The following is an 18245-nucleotide window of genomic DNA, read 5'->3' as shown; positions in this document are numbered from 1 at the left end:
GTTCACATTCTATGAGAGCATAATAAATCTAGTTTTTTTTTTTGTTGCTTTGTTACATTGTACACCACAAAAAAAAACTTATTCTTTTGACACTTATTTCATCTCTCCTCTAAACGATCTTTTGTTAGCAACGCGAAAAAGAAAGATAAAATACTAGATATGTCAAATAATTAAAAAGGAACATAATAATATTTTTGTTTTGTAAAAAAAAAAAACTTGTTGTTAAAAGAATTGACAAATTTATTGAAAAAAAGAAATAGACAAATTTAGTTTTTTTTTTTTTTGAAGGATGAATAGACAAATTTAGGGGGGTGTATTGAATTGAGAATTCAAGGGATTTTAAAAGACTTTTTTATAATTAAAAAGTCTAGTGGTATTCAATCAAGACTTTTATAAAATGTAAACAAATCTTGTGGTATTCAATCAAGACAATCATGACTTTTTTTTTAAGGCAACAAAATCCGTTGGTATTCAATTGAGATTTCTCATGACTTATAAATTGTCTATTGGTATTCAAAAGTCTATAGATTTTGAAGGATTCTTGGATGGAATAGATTTTGTGAGACTTTTTAGTTAAAAATATAAATACTACTCCCTTAGTGAAAGCACAGATAGTTTTTTTTTTTTTTGAAGGATGAATAGACAAATTTAGTGAAAGCACAGTTTAGCTATACCCTTTAATTAGTAATCATTTATTCGGAAACGGTGCCGTATTTAAACAACCCCGTGAAGTGAAGGGTTTAGAATAAAAGAACAATTCATCTTCTTCAGCCACACTTCCTTTCTATCGAACCTTCACTCTCACCTCTCCTCTCAACACAATCTGGTAATTTCTCTTTTTCTCTAATGCTGCGATCAGATTTCGAATCAATTCATAACAACTTTCTAAAATTTACACAATGCTTATTTATAGTTTTTATTTCACAATAAACATCCAATTTCACTTTCATTTCATTTTTTTTTTATAGTTTTTTTAATTAATTTAGCCCCTAAAACTTGATGAGATCTAGTTTGTAAAATATGTGTGAATTTTTGGTGGCTGGATTCCTTGTTAAGTATTCAAGTGTTAAAGGGGGATGCACTGTCAGTGTAAAACTAATTTACACTGACATAATAGACTACTTCGCCACTTTATTCAATCAATTTTGAAGTACATTAACAAAAGGGGGAGGATATGGTAAATTAGTAGGCTGTTATTTGATGTCAGTGTAAAACTGGTTTACACTGCCGTACTGTATATGTTCTTTAAAGAGAGACGAAATTTACTGTTTATTATTATTTTATAATTTATTTATTTATTTACAGAAGAGAAGAAAGTAAAAAACTGACAGCAATGGCAACACGGGTGGCAGCAAGATTTGCATCTAGAAGGCTATTTAGCAGTGGCTCTGGGAAAGTTCTTGGTGAGGAGGAAAAAGCTGCGGAAAATGCTTACTTCAAGGTAACCTCAAAACATGCTTTAGTTTATTCTTGCTTCGTTCTGTTTAGTTTTTTATTTTCGTAATTGCTATCGGTTGAAGGTTTTGTCCTGACACCTCTAATCAAAGGCATGTCCAGTGTTCAACATGTGTCGGTGTCTGATTACATTCAATTAACTAATTTTCTCGAATTATTATTAATGTTGTGTCCGGTATCTGTGTCTATGTCAATGATTCACAAGTGTGTGTTATACTTGAGGTGTTTTATTTGTAATTGGGGACATACATACATACCATTGCATGTTCCGGATTCTCTGTCATTCTAATGGTTAAAAAAGTGCATATGGAGTATGAACTGAGCTGTATGTATGATCTCTGGTATGATAATGCAGTCAGAGCGTAATTTTCCAAATCCTTCTAAAACATGTTTAAAATCTTTGTTGAAAATCGATACCATTGCTTGTGCAAATATTGCAAATAACAATATTTTTTAAAAAGGAAATGTCATGGTCAGTTATTTTAGCATATACCACTCTGCATCCTCTGTGCATGTTGAGGAGAAATTAAAATCATACTTCCTTTTTGATGCAGTTTTTTTTTTTTTTTTTTTTGACGAATCTTTTTGATGCAGTTAAATTTTTGATTTATTTCAAATGATTTCATTTTGGATATGGCTAACATACTGGAATAGGGTAAAAAGTGTTGCTGTCTTCATTGCAGTCCGCCCCTAATTTCTTAATTGTGGCCTTTGAGTTGCCTTCATTGTGTTGGGTTTGAAGGGGTGGATTTAGTCCCACATTACTTATAGATATGGCCTGTGTAGTGTTTATAAAGAATGGGCAACCCTCACCTTACAAGCCGGTTTTGTAGGGATGTGTTAGGTCCAACCAAAAATTCTAAGAAATAGCTTTAGCCAAAGTATTTGGGTCATAAGTCTTGCCATGGGTTCTTCTAATTTCTAACAACAGGAAACAATTATTTGTTCACTCTCATGTCTGTTAGTTTGTTAGTTCACGGCCTGCCTAGAAAGTAGATTGCTGCTCAACAAAATAACGTACATGCTTGTATAAATACGAAGGTTAAAAGTATTGATCAATATCTTTTGCTAATTAACTCAATCGTTGTAGAGAAATATTTTAGCTTAATTTTGTAGAGTTTGTCTACATCAGTTAAGGTCTGTGCTTGCTGGTTCCATCTGTGGTGCTTACTTATTTTCTATTTTGCAGAAAGCTGAGCAAGAGAAGTTGGAGAAGCTTGCTCGCAAGGTATGCCCTCAAATTTCATCTCTTATTCTTTTAATCTTTTTCAATTGCACTGCGGTATATGATGAACTTGAAAGTACTTAACCTTTGCGTCGTCATGTATTAACCCAATGTTATCCTACACATAGTTTTCTGATGGAGAAATTTTTATCAGTTTTTGTGGGTGGAAAAATGATGAATCGGGAGCATTATCTGCTTTGTTTGTTCGTATGTTTTTAATCCTAAATAGCGGCGCGTAGCACCAAACCCCAAAAATGCTATAGCGGTATAAAGGATTGTGGGATGATTGTTTTTGTGAAGACTAAAAAACAACGTACACAGTAAGCATAAATTCCAACAAGATACATAAATACTCAAAAGTGGAAAAACAGATAAAATTAAAGGGACAGTCATAATAATTATAATCAAATTTGTCATTTCCCATCAAATAAGTACTAAATGTAATCAAAATGATATAGTATTCAGAATGACAAAATCAAGTCCTAAAAGTAAACAAAATGACAAATCATTAAAATCAAGTTCTAAAAGTAATCAAAATCATGCTTCCGCATGCGGCTGCCTCATCTTCAATTCTAAGTTCCACCACATGCATCAATATTATCTTGTTCATCACTTGGATTCAAACTTCTGTTCTTCCACCTCCAACTCCTCATCTCCATTTGGCACAGCTGTAGTGACTCTAGATTGCTATAGCGAATATCAGGATGACCGCAATTTGCAGCCGTGACAACTGCCACTGCTGAAGGTGGCTCGCAGGGAGATGGTGCCGCGCCAAACCCTACCACTGCCCTCCTATTCCACTCTAGCGCGCTATAGCGGTGCTATTGACTACATTGGTGTGTTCACATGATATAGGAATTACTCATTTACCCATTTAAATCCCAAAAATAAAATACTAAAGGCAGACACTTTATGGCTAACTAGCGCAAACTTGTAACTTGAACTATAATGTAGAAAAAGATAAGTACCACCCGTTTATTAGGAAATTGAAATTGTGCATATAGTAAATTCACATTAATTGTGATCTCTTAGTGTTAGGAATGAAGTTTGTACACAGTTAACGGATGCCCTCAGCTGCAGTCTGATGATATAATAAGCAGATTTACCATTAATCGTTTCATTTTTACATGGAGGACCATTTCCCAAAAGATAGAGTGATAATATGAATGTTTGTTGACTATGAAGCCCACATACTTATACTTAATATGATACAAGATAGATATGGGATGAAGATATGAAGTAACATAGAGCCATGGGTACATTGTTACAAAAAAAATGATGATTGACATCGATATATCCGATTAAGACATACCTTATCCATAAATGATGATTATAATTTACAAAAAAAAAAAAAAAAACTTGTGATCATGCTGAACACGTATTTTTCCCCTGTACATATTAAACTATATTATTTCCCTATAAAGATATCATGCAAATTATGTATTTGCCCGAACCACTAACAAAATCAACATGTATTCGAATTCCTCTCACAATATGATGATGAACTTGGTCATACAAGAAGCTTGAAGACATGCTTTGTATACTAAATTTATCGAATCGTATTCCAAACATATGGGTCAATGATTTCCTTAAAAAAACTAGAGGATACTCTTTTGATATAAATCTTGGTGTATGATATGTATATGTAAATCGGATATGGGTCTAACACTAATACTCTAGCAATTTTGAAGTATCTTGAATTCATATTTTGTTGACTACTTGACTATCCTGAAGCATTTTCATTTTAGATGTTTATATACTGTCTGTATATTCAGAAGCACATGCTTACCACGGTTCAAACACGTTCTGCTATGGTTATGGAACTTGATTATATTATGCCCATGCCGAAATTTGCTTTTGTCATGTGTGGAGATTGCATAACTTCGTGGATAATTTAGATTGTTGTACTTATGAGATCCTTTCTCAATAACCATGTTATTGTAACTAGATGATGCTTGGTTTGCATGAAGTGATCAATGAAATGTATTTAAGTAAGGTGACACAAGGTGAAAAGAGATATTTTTTAGCAATTGGTGCTGATAAAATATAAACTTGAAAAAATGGCAATTGACAAAACATTAAAGTTGTATTATTATTTTTCCCAATCATGATTATCGTCAACTCACATAACATAACCAGTCTCCTTTGACTGTTGGAACTTGCAGTTTCACTTCCCTTTTCTTTGCCACCTTTGGGGTTATATACCTTTTAAGGTTATAATAAAATGAAAGTCGTTTGCATTTTAACTAAAGGACCAAATAATTAGCAATTTTATTTCTCTATATTCTGCCACTTCCTATTTCTACTAAATGAAATACTTATAGGTTTTTTCTATTGAGAGTTACTTGTATGAGACTCCGTTTCTCTAACTTATGTCAATAAACTGTTTTGAGTTCTGATTTATATCCCGATACTTTCTTTTTGTCACATAACTTTTTCATCTATCTTTTTTTCTTTTTCTCTGTTTTCCACCACACCACTTGTCACATTTCACGCTCTCACTCCCATTTCTCTTCTCTTTCTTTTATTTTTTTTTTGGTACAAATTTCTCTTCTCTTTCTATCTCCTGCAACTATCACACTTTTATTTTCCACTGTTATTTCTTGTAGTATGCATTGTCTGTTGATGTCATGCCTTGAACTTAATGTTAAGCATTTATGTTCTAATGTAGGGTCCTCAACCAGAAGCAACACCAGCTGCAGGTTCAGGTGGTTCAGTAACCGATGCCAAACCAAGTGGCTCTGGACATTCTGATACATCAGGTCCCAAAGTTTCAAGTGACAAATACCGGAATTATGGAGTCGTAGCTGGCACTATAACAATTTTTGCGGCCTTAGGTTGGTACCTTAAAGGCACTGCAAAGAAGCCAGAAGTGCAGGAGGATTGAAGATTTCAGTTGTGGTGCTTGTTTTTTTTAATATCGTTTTGGGTTGCAGCAGCTGCACAAAAATAAATAACTACACACCACTCTGCTTTATTCCATCATACTGTTAGCATGGATTATTCCCTTTTTGTTTACAATGTTTTACATGTGACCCCGTATATTCATAATGTCACTTAACATGACGAGCCTCAAAATTATGTTATCATCTGGTATTCATTGGCAATGGTTATATATGATGAGAGAATTTGAGATTGGTATATGTTGCTTGAGCTGGCATTGAGTAAGAACTGTGAAGGATACTCAATTATAAGGAAAATCACATTGAGTGGCATTTCAACAGAAGTTAGGTAAAGTCAATGCAATATTTGTGAAAGTTTTTTTCTACTCAATTATTTGAAAGGTTATTCATAATTTAAAAACTCTGCTCTCTTATGCTTTTTCAATTATTTTTGTTACAACAGCTTGTGGAGAAGTCATTTTAAATAACTAAAATGAGTTGTATATTTATTTTTGGCTATGCTGGTTGTGTTGCTTAAACAAGTTGAAGGAAAATTCATGTATTTTGATATGGGTGGTTGCTGTAAAATAATGCAACTGAAGTGGTTGTATAAAAGTTTCCAGAAGGTATTAAACACATTGGTTTGATACATGTTCCCATTTCTCGTGGGTTGTCTTCTTTCCTTTATTCCGAAATGTGTGTGATGGTAAGCATTTGAACTTAAAAACATAGGGTTTTCAAATCGTCTATTTAATATGGTCATTGAATCTGACTTTTTTGTATACATACAGTGAGGGGTTTAGTTGGAATTGGTATACATGTATGGGTGAGAGTGCTAAAATAAAGATTATATTCACTTATGCAACAAGTTCATCTGCAATTCTTAATTTCTGTTAAAATAATTTTTCACATTTCGTTCCTCAAGAAAACACTGGTATGTCACCTAAATCGTTTCAAAGAGTAGAGCTTCAACTGATGCGGTTGAGAGTGACATCATCTTGATTGGTTTCATCTCAATCAATTTAATCTCCTCCTTCTGATCAAATTGCTGAAGATATTTCATTTTTTCATCTTTTGGGGAGGCTAAATGTCACCTTATTCATTTGCTTGATGATCATCACAGGTAGGAGGAGATTAAATTGATGGTTAAACAATGAGGGTAAGGAAATTAAACTCATGGTTCATAAGTTTCACTAAATGATAAATTATTCAGGACAATTTGAGTTCGATTTTTGAGTAAAACAATTTTTGTTCAAACTTTAGTTAACCAAACTTAAGATTACCAGGATTAGGGATGAGACCAGACCGGCCTACATGAGCCTATATGAGTCAAAGGGTTAATAAAAATCATATGGTTAATGTACATGTAAATGTATCATATAGGCAAAAGCAATCTTAAAGGAAGAGTTTTCACGTGGTCCAACTCGAGAGGATTGTGAGACATGATTTATAAAAATATTCTCAAATAAAAATATTCTCAAATATATAATCCATTTTGAAATTTTGTTCAAGTATAGAAAGATAGAACAAATGTCTCGTAAGCTTAGCTCAGTTGAGGAGTCAGAGTTTGAATACTAAGGAGTTAGAGTTTGAATACTCACATCCCACTTGTTCAAGAGATGAATTTTTAACCATTAAAAAAAAAAGATAGAGCAATAATTTTTCAAATCTTTTTTTCACCAAAATATAGTTTTTAAAAAGTAACAAAAGTTGAAATTGGAGATTGATGGTCCATTAGTTATAGATCAAGTTTTTGAGATTTTATAAAATGATCATAATCAATTTTGTGTTTGTTTACCGTGATAAAATCTTTTTTTTTATAAATATTTAATTTATTTGAATACAAATATATAAGATATTTTTTGGTACAAAATTTGTTCAATTTTAAGTTTATCTTCTCTCATATTCTAAACAATTTCTCATTTTAAACTGTTTTTAAATTCTATTTTTTTTAAATTAACAAAAAAAAAAAATGAATGCAATAATACTCTTATAAGTGATTATTTAAATTTTTTATTTCAAAAACCTTATAACTCATCTCAAGTGTTGAAAACTAAAACCCTGTATCTTGAAGTGATCAGTAAATCAATGTTTTTTTTTGTTGTTAAAATTATGATATCATCCTGAAAAATGTGAAATATCCTAATTTCATCCAATAATAACGCAGAACGCGTAGAGCAAATAACAGAAATTTGAAAGAAAAAACGAGAAAAAGATAAAACGAGAAAAAGACAATATTGCACCAGCCGGGAATCGAACCCGGGTCTGTACCGTGGCAGGGTACTATTCTACCACTAGACCACTGGTGCTTCTTGTTTTTAATCATTACATTATTTATACTGATTCATTCACGAGTTTAATTTCTTCTGTTCCTATATTTCTTTCTACACCATCATCACAATCTTGTTCTTCCATCGTAACCTTCTTCTTTCTCTGAATTACTTTCTCCACCCCCATCAAAATCTTCTTCATCTCCAAGAAAATCTTGTTCCTCTACATCATGCTGAATAAAATGCAAGGTAAGTCTTCCATCTTCTCTATGAGCATGAAGAAAATCTTGTATTGGTATTTGTTTAAGAATAAACCTTCCATTTTCCCTATAAGATTTAAACCTAACACAAGGCTTTCCACTTCTCCCTATACATGAGATTGGTGGAGGGTACTCATTAAACCCTTTTGTTCTTCCACTCTTCCATAACCACTTTCCTTCTAAGCCCAAATTCTTTTCGTTGCGACCTTCTTCTTCTTCGCCTTCGAATTCTTCGACTTCATCTGAAGAACTTTCAAAACCAAGCCTCTCTTTGCAAATATTCAATCTCTTTAAACTCAAAGGTAACTTTGTTTTGTTAGATAATGAATTCTCACTCCCAAGAGATTTATTATTGGGAATAGGGTTTGCATGGTTTATCAATTCTGGGAATGATGATGATGAAGATGATTTTGGTGATGGTAATGGAGATGATTTAGGTGAAACGGTCTCGTTGAAATAAAGTTCTCCAAAAAGCTCAGTGAAAGAAGATGAATGTTGTATGGGTTTGATTTGGTTCTTCCATGATTCAAGAGATTGATCAAGAAGTGTAGTTGGGTTATCTGCATGCAATGGAGGATTTTCAAATATTTTTTGAAGGCTGCATGTTGACATGATCGATGGCTAATATGTTGGCTTCGATGATCGATAGTCCTAGGTTTTGATTTTTTGTTTTGATCTAGGGTTGATGTTTTTTCCTTTTAAGGTTAGAGAGAAAGAAAAACAAAACATATATATTAAAGAGGGTTAGAAAAGATAAACAACAACATGAGTTTTTTGGTTGTTGAATTGGGAGAAAAGTGAGGAAAGGTACACGAAAATAGCATGAGTTGAAGAAAGATTTGGAGGAATATGCCATTATGTAGGAGGCTGTTATTTTTTGGTACCTATCCGATTATATACGACGATGGATAGGCGGTTTGATAAGCCATTTATTGGGTGGCCGTAGCTCAAAAACAAACTAGTGAGGTGGATGAATATATATAACATAACTGTGATATATCTTCTAGAAATTCTTACATAATAATCACAAACACAAATAAAAAGTGGTTAGGCACATACATATGAATCAAAAAATCTAAAAGAAAAAATAATTGAATGATTTGAATAAAAGCATGTTTGTTACGTATTAAAATAAAAGTGACTTTGACATAAAATACTTAAAAGATTATTTTTTGGAAATTTTATGAAAAATCAGAATCTATTTTGCGCTTGTTGTTTACTATAATAAAAATTACATTTTTTTAAATAAATAATTTAGTTTGTTTGGATACAACTATGTAAAAGAGATTTTTTTTTTACAAAATTAGTTCAATCTTTTGAACCATATATATTTCTCCCTCCTCTTAAAAAAAATCTATTTTTTGAGAAGCTACTTTTAACAGTTTTTCATTTGAAGCTGTTTTTAATTTTTTTTTTGATTCTGATTTTTTGAAATATCCGTAACAAACGGATGCATAAAAGTTATTTTTTTTCCTTAAAAAAAACTATAAAAAACGGGTCCTAAATTCTTTCTCATTTATTTTTCTCTATTTATGTGAGTGTGCCCAAACATATTTCATTTATATTTGTGTTCAAGTAAGACTAGCTCAACATCTTTACACCTTGTGTAGATATATACTAGGATTAGGATTCTCTCTCCATTTCTTTTAGGGTCCATTTGGTTCGAGAGTTTTGGAGGGGAGGGGAGGAAATTTTTTTAATTTGACGTGTTTGATTTAATTTTTAGAAGGGGATGAGAGGGAAAAGGAGGGGAGCAAAATCCGTTCAAGACCCACTTTTTGCTTCTCTCCAAATTGGAGTTTTTCGAAGGGGAGGAGAGATTATCTTTTTCAAATTTTATTGCTGAGCCAAAATTATTCTTAGATTAATTTAAAATATCAATATTATGCAACAAAAAAATCAATATTATCCTTGTAACAACATTTATTGTTATTATTATGTTATATTATCCTTGTAACAACTTTTATCATTAGGTTATCCAACACTCTTATTTGTTACCCGTAAAAACCACTCTTCCAATCCTATTGCTACTTTGTTGCCGCCAACCGCTGCTTCAGACATCCTCTAACGTGAACTATGAGTAATCCATTATTCCATCGTCTACTTGTTGTTGTTTTCGATTACATCGTTATTGTTTCATTAATTTATTATCCTTATATAATTAAGTTTAAGGGTAAAACAGTAAATTAATCTTAAAATCCCTCCCCCCCTTGTGAATCAAACACATTTTTAATTAAAATCTATCCCCTCCTCTCCCCTCTCTTCTTTTGAACCAAACATATATTTAATTAAAATATCCCCCTCCTCTCCTCTCCCCTCCCTTTCCCTCCCCTCCATTAAAATCTCTTCCCTCCCCTCCCTTCCGTTGAACCAAACGGACCCTTAAGTGAATTGGAATTACTCTTAAAAAATCTATTAGGTCATGTTTTTTGTAACAACCTGTTTTTCGCTAGATTTATTTTATTTATTATGCGTGTTTATATGTGTTTATATGTGATTATTGTCTCTGTGTGTATTTTATTTGGGATTAGTGGATTTTTGGCCTAGAAGGGTATTTTAGTTATTTTAGACTTATGGGTATTTTGGTCATTTAGTGAACAAGAGTAAATTAGTCATTTTTATTAAGAAGGTTATTATTGGTGTTTTGGTGAGAATAATTATTTTTACTAAGTTACTAGTGAATTGATGTAATTATTTAGAAACTGTAATTATTTGTTATTTTGACGGGTTAAGTGAGTAATAAATTTGGGATTTCTGCTCTCCACCCAGCACATTTTGCTCGCACCCTGCAGCCATGCCAAAAATACCCTTACGCAAGTTAACTAACGCAAGTGTAAAATTATGCGTTACTTAACTAACGCAGCGTGACTTAAGTCGCGTATGTGCAAAAACCTTTTTTTACACTTGCGTGAGTTAACTCACGCACCCCGCGTGAGTTAACTCACGCTGCACAATAAGCTTAGAAACTTTTTTCTATCAACAATATTCATATATGCAGTAAGCCATGCTTAACTCATCAAACTCATTTCTAAGTAACAACACATTAATAATGCTTTTCTCCACCATATACGTGTACTTTCATACATGTAGTTAACTACACTGAAATTGTTTTGTCTCCACATGGTTCATTATTGTTTGAGTTTGAAATAGCAACCACTATAAATTTCGACACCTAAGCTAATTTGCATGTGAGACTATTAAGAAAGTCCTTTCCTTTTTGTTCTTTACATATGTCCTTTATGGCAGACAAGTGAAAACATGCAAATAAATAAGTTAACTAGGGTAATGGTCCAAGAAATTGAACTAGCGTGAGTTAACTCACGCAGTGTGCGTGAGTTAACTTGTGCGGCGTCACTTAACTTGCGCAGCGTGAGTTAACATACGCTGCGTTACTTAACATGCGCAAGGGCAATTTTGGCATGGCTGCAGGGCGCGAGCAAAATGTGCTGGGTGGAGAGCAGAAATCTAAATTTGGAGAAATAGTTGGTAAGAATGTTGAGCCCATTAAGACAATTAGAAACCTAGTCCAATTATGAGGTGTCTATATAAACATAACTCTTGTGAGAAATTAGGTTAAGCCTTCTTTATTTCACAATAACACAAGAGGTAGATAGAGAAGGTAGATCAAAAGGAAAGAAGAGGAGTTAGAGAAAGAGAGCTTGTGGGGTTGAAGCGCTAGGAGCTAAAGTGAAGCCTAAGCTAGGATTTGTGAAGCTAGAGGTAAGGGGGGTGGTTTCCTTTCATCAATTAAGTCATACTCTTCCATTTTCAATTATGGGTTTAAGTGCTTTTGTGTTAATTGTGACTTTTGGTAATTTTTTATGATGAATTTCGTGCTCCTAATTCATGTGAATTTGGGGGTATGATAAACTTCATGAAATTGTTGTGTTATGTGCTTAAACTTCATAGTTGTTGTTGATAAGTTGTCTTGATTATTTTTGATTAATTGAGTATAAATCATGAATTGATGAGTGATTGTTATTGAAACATGTTTGAGTTCACTTCATAAATGTTTATGCATGTTTGTGTATTGATGGGGTTTGAATTGATGTGGTTGTTTATGAAGTTTGAATGAAAAATGAGAAAATTGTGGTTTTTGGTGAAAAATGAACTAGGTTATGAAAAATGAGGTGAATTGATTCCATGTTTGTTGTTTTTTTGATTGCCTTTTGATGTATATAAACTAATGAACAAGTTTTGGGGACAGATTTAGGTCAAAGGGGATAAAAAACGGGAATTTTGGGTGAAAATTGAGGAGTTCCCGAGAGGGAACAACTAAGAACAGGGTTGCTATTCTGGTGTAACTCACTAGGCGAGTTGTAACTCGTTGTGGCGAGTTGCCCAGTACAGAACCCCATGTTTTGGGTGTTCCGGGCACTCGGGGATCGATCCGGAATGTTCTAAACTGATTCTTTTGATGTATTTAACTGTTGTCAAGCTTTCTAAATATTTGGAAACATCAAATGAATTAGATTGAACCTGGTTTTGTGAAACAAATCAAACTTTTTGAAAATTGCTCAAGAACGTATAATTTTCCGAAACTCATTTTTCAAAGGAAAATGGTAGGGTTAGGGTTGTTTACTGTAACCATGATTTATAAAAATGTTTTGAATGATATCCATGAGCTTTAACATGGTTTTGCTTTGAAAAATGGAATTCTTTTGAAAAGTGACAAAATGGGACGAACTTTGTGAAATTTCAGACTTAATTGGAATTGGCCTATGATACGTACATGTATATTCTATTGCACTCATATGTGAATTGTGTATATACTTTGTTGAAGTGATTGAACTTGGTTACTTTGGTTTTGGAGAATTAATTGGAAAATGCTAGTTTTTCATAAACATAGACAAACTTTGTCGGATTAATGTTTTGTAATCGGATAACTTGTGAGTAGCTTTAAATTCATGTTTATAAAGTAGAATAAGGAAGAATCAATGACGATTGCGAGTTTGAGATGATGAATAACATGGTGTGCTTAGTTATCCGTCTTTGTTGTGAAATATGAACTTAAAACGATAATGTTTCCTTAAGGTGAAAGATGTTGTTTTAAAAGATGATTCTTTTAGTGATTTTGATTTGATAATATAATGATGACTCTTGTTTGAATTATGCTTGTTGATTGTGTGGATTGTAAAACTTGATAATGCATATGGTGTTGAATTATGAAGAATGTAATTGGAGGTGTACTTTTACATTGTTTGGTGATTATATAGTTGGTGATAGGCGCATTGTCGAGTCTTACTTGAATTCCATGCATCATGGTCATATTGAGTCATATGAGAAATGTAAAAGGAGGTGTACTTTTACATAGGTGAAGTAAGTAGGAGGAGGAGCACTCTTACATGGGTGTGGGTTCAAAGGGTAAAATTATCTCCGGAATCCAATGGTACCACATGCTTCTAGATGAGTCTAGAATATTGCACACATTTGTTACTTCGTGAGTCGAGTCATAATTGGATACGTGAATCGGTGTTTATGTGTGTAACGCCCGTTTCGATTATTTAATTATTTTAATGAGTTTTAGAATAAATTTATATGATTAGTGTGATTTATAAGATTTATGTGATTTATATGATTTTAGAGAAATTTATGAGACGTTGTGACTTATTTTATTGTTTAATAAAATAAGATTCGAAAATAAAATAAATATTAAGTTGTGGGTTTATTTTGTGTAGAAATATATTTGTTATTTTGTGTAGAAATATATTTGTTATTTTGTGTGGAAATATATATGTTATTTGGTTTATAAATATATTTAGTGGAGAAATATAATTATTAGAATAAGTAGATTTGGGGGCTGAAATAGAAAGAAGAGAGTTATTGGGCCTAATTAGATTTAAGAAGAGAAATTAGTATTATAAATAGAGAAGATATTAGGTTGAAAGACCAACATATGCAAAAAAACAAGGATTTGGAGAAAACAAGGTTTAGAGAGAAGAGAAGAGAAGAGAAGACAAAGAGAAGAGAGAAGGGCTGCCAATCGATAATTCTAAGGTAAGGGTGAGACTAACTTTCAGTAATATTAAGTCTGTAATTCTGATAATTAGATTTAACATGTTGTAGGTTGAGTTTATCAGAATTTGAGAATTAGGGTTTTGAGAGAGATTTGATGATTATATGATGACAACTTGTTGAATTGATGTAGAAATTGTGTACATACCTTAGATAATCCATAAGATGATTATTGGAAGTAGTTTTGAGGTTAGAACCATGAGATTAGGTGAAACTTGGAGAAAATCTGCATTCTGCCCGAATTTTGATATTAAAACTAGTATTGATCGGTGCCGAATTGATCTTAGGTTTAAACACGAAAGTCGTAGGTATGGATGTTAGATTTCTAATGCCGTTGGTCTCAGGTCAAAACGATTTATAGAACTTGAGTTATGGTCAAATTACTGCACGTAGGTCACAGTGAATTTTTATGGACTTTCAGCACAACTTTTCCGAATTTAAAATGAAAACTGGTATTGATCAGTACAAAATTGGTCTTAGGTGTAAACATGAAAGTTTTAGATAATTTTGTTAGCTTTCCAGTGGCTTTGGTTTGATGTGAATATGATTTTTAGTTTTTGAGTTTTGATGAAAATACTCCAAGGAGGTCTTAGCGAAATTGTACGGTGACAACATTCTCTGTTTCATGTTTTTGCGTTTTGTTCATATGTTTCTGTTTTGAATTGATCTTTGTTGTAAACATGAAAGTTGATGATAATTGTGATAGCTTTCCAATAGCCTTGGTTTGACATGAAAATATGTAGTGCATGATTATTTATGTTCTTACAAAGATGCATGATGAATTGTTGATACTTAAATACGATGATATATGATGAGTTAATTGTGTGTTGTCATGTTGCTGTTAATATTATCAATGTGATATTGTTATATGAGTATTAATGTGAATTATATATGATGTTTTAAGATGCTAAGATGTTAAGATGTTAAGACGTTAAGATGATATGAAGTTGTTAAGTCGTCGAGCCGTTATGAAGTCGTCAAGTTGTTAAGATGTCATAGATGGTCATGAAGTTTCTAAGACGTAAGATGTTGAGTCCATGCATACTCATTTAAAGATGAGGGCTCATGCCCTGGAGCTTTTGCTCAACCACGACGATGGAGCTTTTGCTCAACCACGACGATGAGGGCTTATGCCCTAGGAGTATATTTATGCTCAACCACGACGATGAGGGCTTATGCCATAGAATGGTACCACATGCATTTGCATTTGTCAAGATGATTTGAGAAGTTGAAGTTGCATAGTCGAGTCAAAGTTGTTATGATGTTAAGATGTCAAGTTGTCGAGTTGTTAAGATGTTAAGATGTCAAGTTATCGAGTTGTTAAGATGTTAAGATGTCAAGTTGATGAGTTATTAATGAAGTGCTTTATGAATGATTATGATGCTTAAGATGATGAATGGTTATGATGTTTATGATGATTGATTATGAAGTTGCTTATGAAGATTGATTATGAAGTTGTTTATGATAAGATGCTATGTGATTTATGATATGATGCTATGTGATTTATGATAAGATGCTACATGTTTACTAATGATGATATGTGATGATGTTTGTGATATTTATGATGATATATATGATGTTATGATTAAGGTGATATATGATGTTATGATTAAGATGATATATGATGTTTATGATTATTTATTATGATAATATAAGATGAAGTTTATGACTAATGTAGGAAGATTAATGATACTAGTTGATGAAGTTTAAGTTGTTAAATGTGATTGATGAATTATATGCTTAATATTGTTGTTTGGTGAAATCTCACCCCTTTGCTTGAAAATGTTGCTCTTCGTATGAGTAATTTGCAGGTAACCAAGATTAGTTGCGGTCGTGAGTGGACTCCTCACAAGTGTGTGTCTTAGGTGCTCTGATACGTAACGAGATGGGATTATGTCTTTACTTTCTGTTCCTTACGTATTACTTTATGAATCTTTCAAGAATTGATGTTGAACTAAGTTTTATGGGATTTTATATTGAGGCCCTTGTGCCAAAGATTATTTAAGTTGTTGAAATTATTCCGCTGCGAAGTTTAAAATAAATGATATTGGATTTTGAAGGATAAATATTTATTTATTTAGTTTATGTTTTTAGAAAAAGAATGTGACATTCCGTTTAAGTTGAAATACTCTGATTTTTATTATGAAATTTTTATGTTGGGAAAACGGGGTGTTACAATGTGCATTGGTGAATGTTTGGTGATTGTTGTGAATACTTGAAAAAGGTGAAATATGCCTTGTTTGATTGTGCTTGTATACTTAATGGTTTATGATGATGTTGAGTTTATTAATTATGTGAAATTAAATTATGTTATTTACTTTCATCTGATTATGCTTTAATTATGAATTGTGAGCTAACCCCCAGAGGTTGTTTGGTTGACAATCTGCCTTATTCTTATGAATGGGTAGACATCATGCATGAGTAGTTTTGCTTTGCTTGGTGAGTTGATGAAGGTTAGCTTTGGAGATACCTCGTCTTTTGCTTTTGGAGTTTTTAGAGCCGGACTTTGATTAGGGGTGTCGATCTTTTATTTGCATGTTATGACTTGTTGAGACATTTATCACTTAGTATGTTGAGATGAGATTTTATATTTGGTGTTGTATTGAGATTTATATGAAATGGCTACTTGGAGATTTTATTAGTTGTTTGTTGAGATGTAATGATAATATATTCCGCTGTGATGTTGTGAGAAAAATTATTTATGCATTTTCGGAACTTATAGAAGAAGTAACATCTAGATCCTTTGTATAATTGTATTATTTGTGTAATTTAACGCTTTAAGGGTTTAGGGTGTTACATTTTTCTAGATTACCCTCAAAGAATTATGAGTAGTTTATCTAACATATGGTGGTGTTTAATTTTTATGTACCCGATAATGATAAAAAATAATATAATAATTATTTTTTAGATTCGTGTATATCACTTCCATAATGTTAGCTCATTGGATGTGAAAAGATTGCGTATTCAGCTGAGTTTTATATACTTCCTCATCCATAGGATCAATAAGTTTGTTTCATTCACTTTTGTGTGTTAGTTTCTTTTTGATATTATTCACAAGAGTTGTTGAACAAATCAATTTGTTTATGCAATTTTAGCAAAAATCAATTATCAACTCTTTATATAAATAGATGACTCTACTCATTTAAAAAACACACCAAATAGTTCTATTGAGTTATCGATAAGTCTTATTTCTCTCTTCTCTCTCTTCCTACTTGATTCATTTATGAGCCACATCTCCTTTTTCTTTTCTATCTCTTCGAAATTAAGAGTGTGATTACGAACATGTCTCTTTTGAGGTGTAATGTCCCATCAGAATCATGAAAGGTCTTAAAAGCACTGTCCCTTCTTTAATATATGTCTATTTGAAATAAAGAGTATTTTTGAGATCATAATCCCTTTTAAGATATAATGTCACTTCAAAATTAATAATGATAGTATACATCCTTTCTATATTTTCTGCCTATGGAGAAGTTAGAGGGTTAGAATGGTTGTATCACCATATTTGAATAGTTGTAGTACCAAATCAGTATTTTGGAGAAGTTAGACGTTAGAATGGTGGTAACAACATAAATGAGTTGCCGCAATACCATAATAGAGTGGTCACGGTACCATTGTAAAGTGGTTTCAGTATTAAATTTGAGTGCCCATAATAATCATATAGTGATATGAGCTGCTTTATCCTAGAGGCGGCGCGGTTCATAGGATTTCTTGAACAACTTTGGACAATGTTGCAAAACGTCTTAAAGAGAATGAGAAAACGTTGGATAAATACCTCTAAAACGCCTTAAAACATACTATGCCTTTAAAACGCCTCAAAACATACTATGTCTTTTAAAACGTTGGATACATACCATATTATGTCCTGAGCCAATATTGTATCACCATACTAATAACTTTGGACAGTACCGCAAAATGTCGATATTTTTTTCGGTAATATCTTCGGTGGTGTTCTAGGTACTATGTTCAAGGTATTTTCGAATTACAAAACCAACAATAACTTTAGTGACATATTTTTTTTTCTTTTCAAAATAGACTTTGAAATCCAAATACAACAACTTGGAATTCCAAATACCCAACAATTTAAAGACGTTTCCTTCTATCATGTCTACCGAAAAAAATATTGGTTCAGGTTCCATTG

At 32.4% G+C, this 18245-nt stretch overlaps 1 protein-coding gene and 1 non-coding gene across 2 annotated transcripts; one reads left to right on the top strand and one right to left on the bottom strand.

Moving 5' to 3' along the window:
* The first annotated feature begins 727 nt into the window (after nucleotides 1-727).
* LOC146930037 (copper ion binding protein) lies at nucleotides 728-5821 on the top strand. Its single transcript, XM_085701706.1, has 4 exons — nucleotides 728-826; nucleotides 1306-1441; nucleotides 2645-2683; nucleotides 5352-5821. Exons 2-4 carry the CDS (start codon nucleotides 1334-1336, stop codon nucleotides 5565-5567), a joined length of 363 nt encoding a protein of 120 aa, XP_085557832.1. The 5' UTR covers nucleotides 728-826; nucleotides 1306-1333; the 3' UTR covers nucleotides 5568-5821.
* Nucleotides 5822-7800: 1979 nt separating this feature from the next.
* TRNAG-GCC (transfer RNA glycine (anticodon GCC)) lies at nucleotides 7801-7871 on the bottom strand. The gene has a single exon. It is a non-coding gene; the product is annotated as a tRNA-Gly (tRNA).
* Between the last annotated feature and the right edge of the window lie 10374 nt (nucleotides 7872-18245).

This window comes from Medicago sativa, chromosome 4 (genome assembly GCF_051527215.1).
Source record: "Medicago sativa cultivar Bolivia chromosome 4, Bolivia_mono, whole genome shotgun sequence".
Taxonomy (NCBI): domain Eukaryota; kingdom Viridiplantae; phylum Streptophyta; class Magnoliopsida; order Fabales; family Fabaceae; genus Medicago; species Medicago sativa.
Note: the sequence above shows the minus strand (reverse complement) of the source record. Positions and strands in the feature narration are given on the sequence as shown.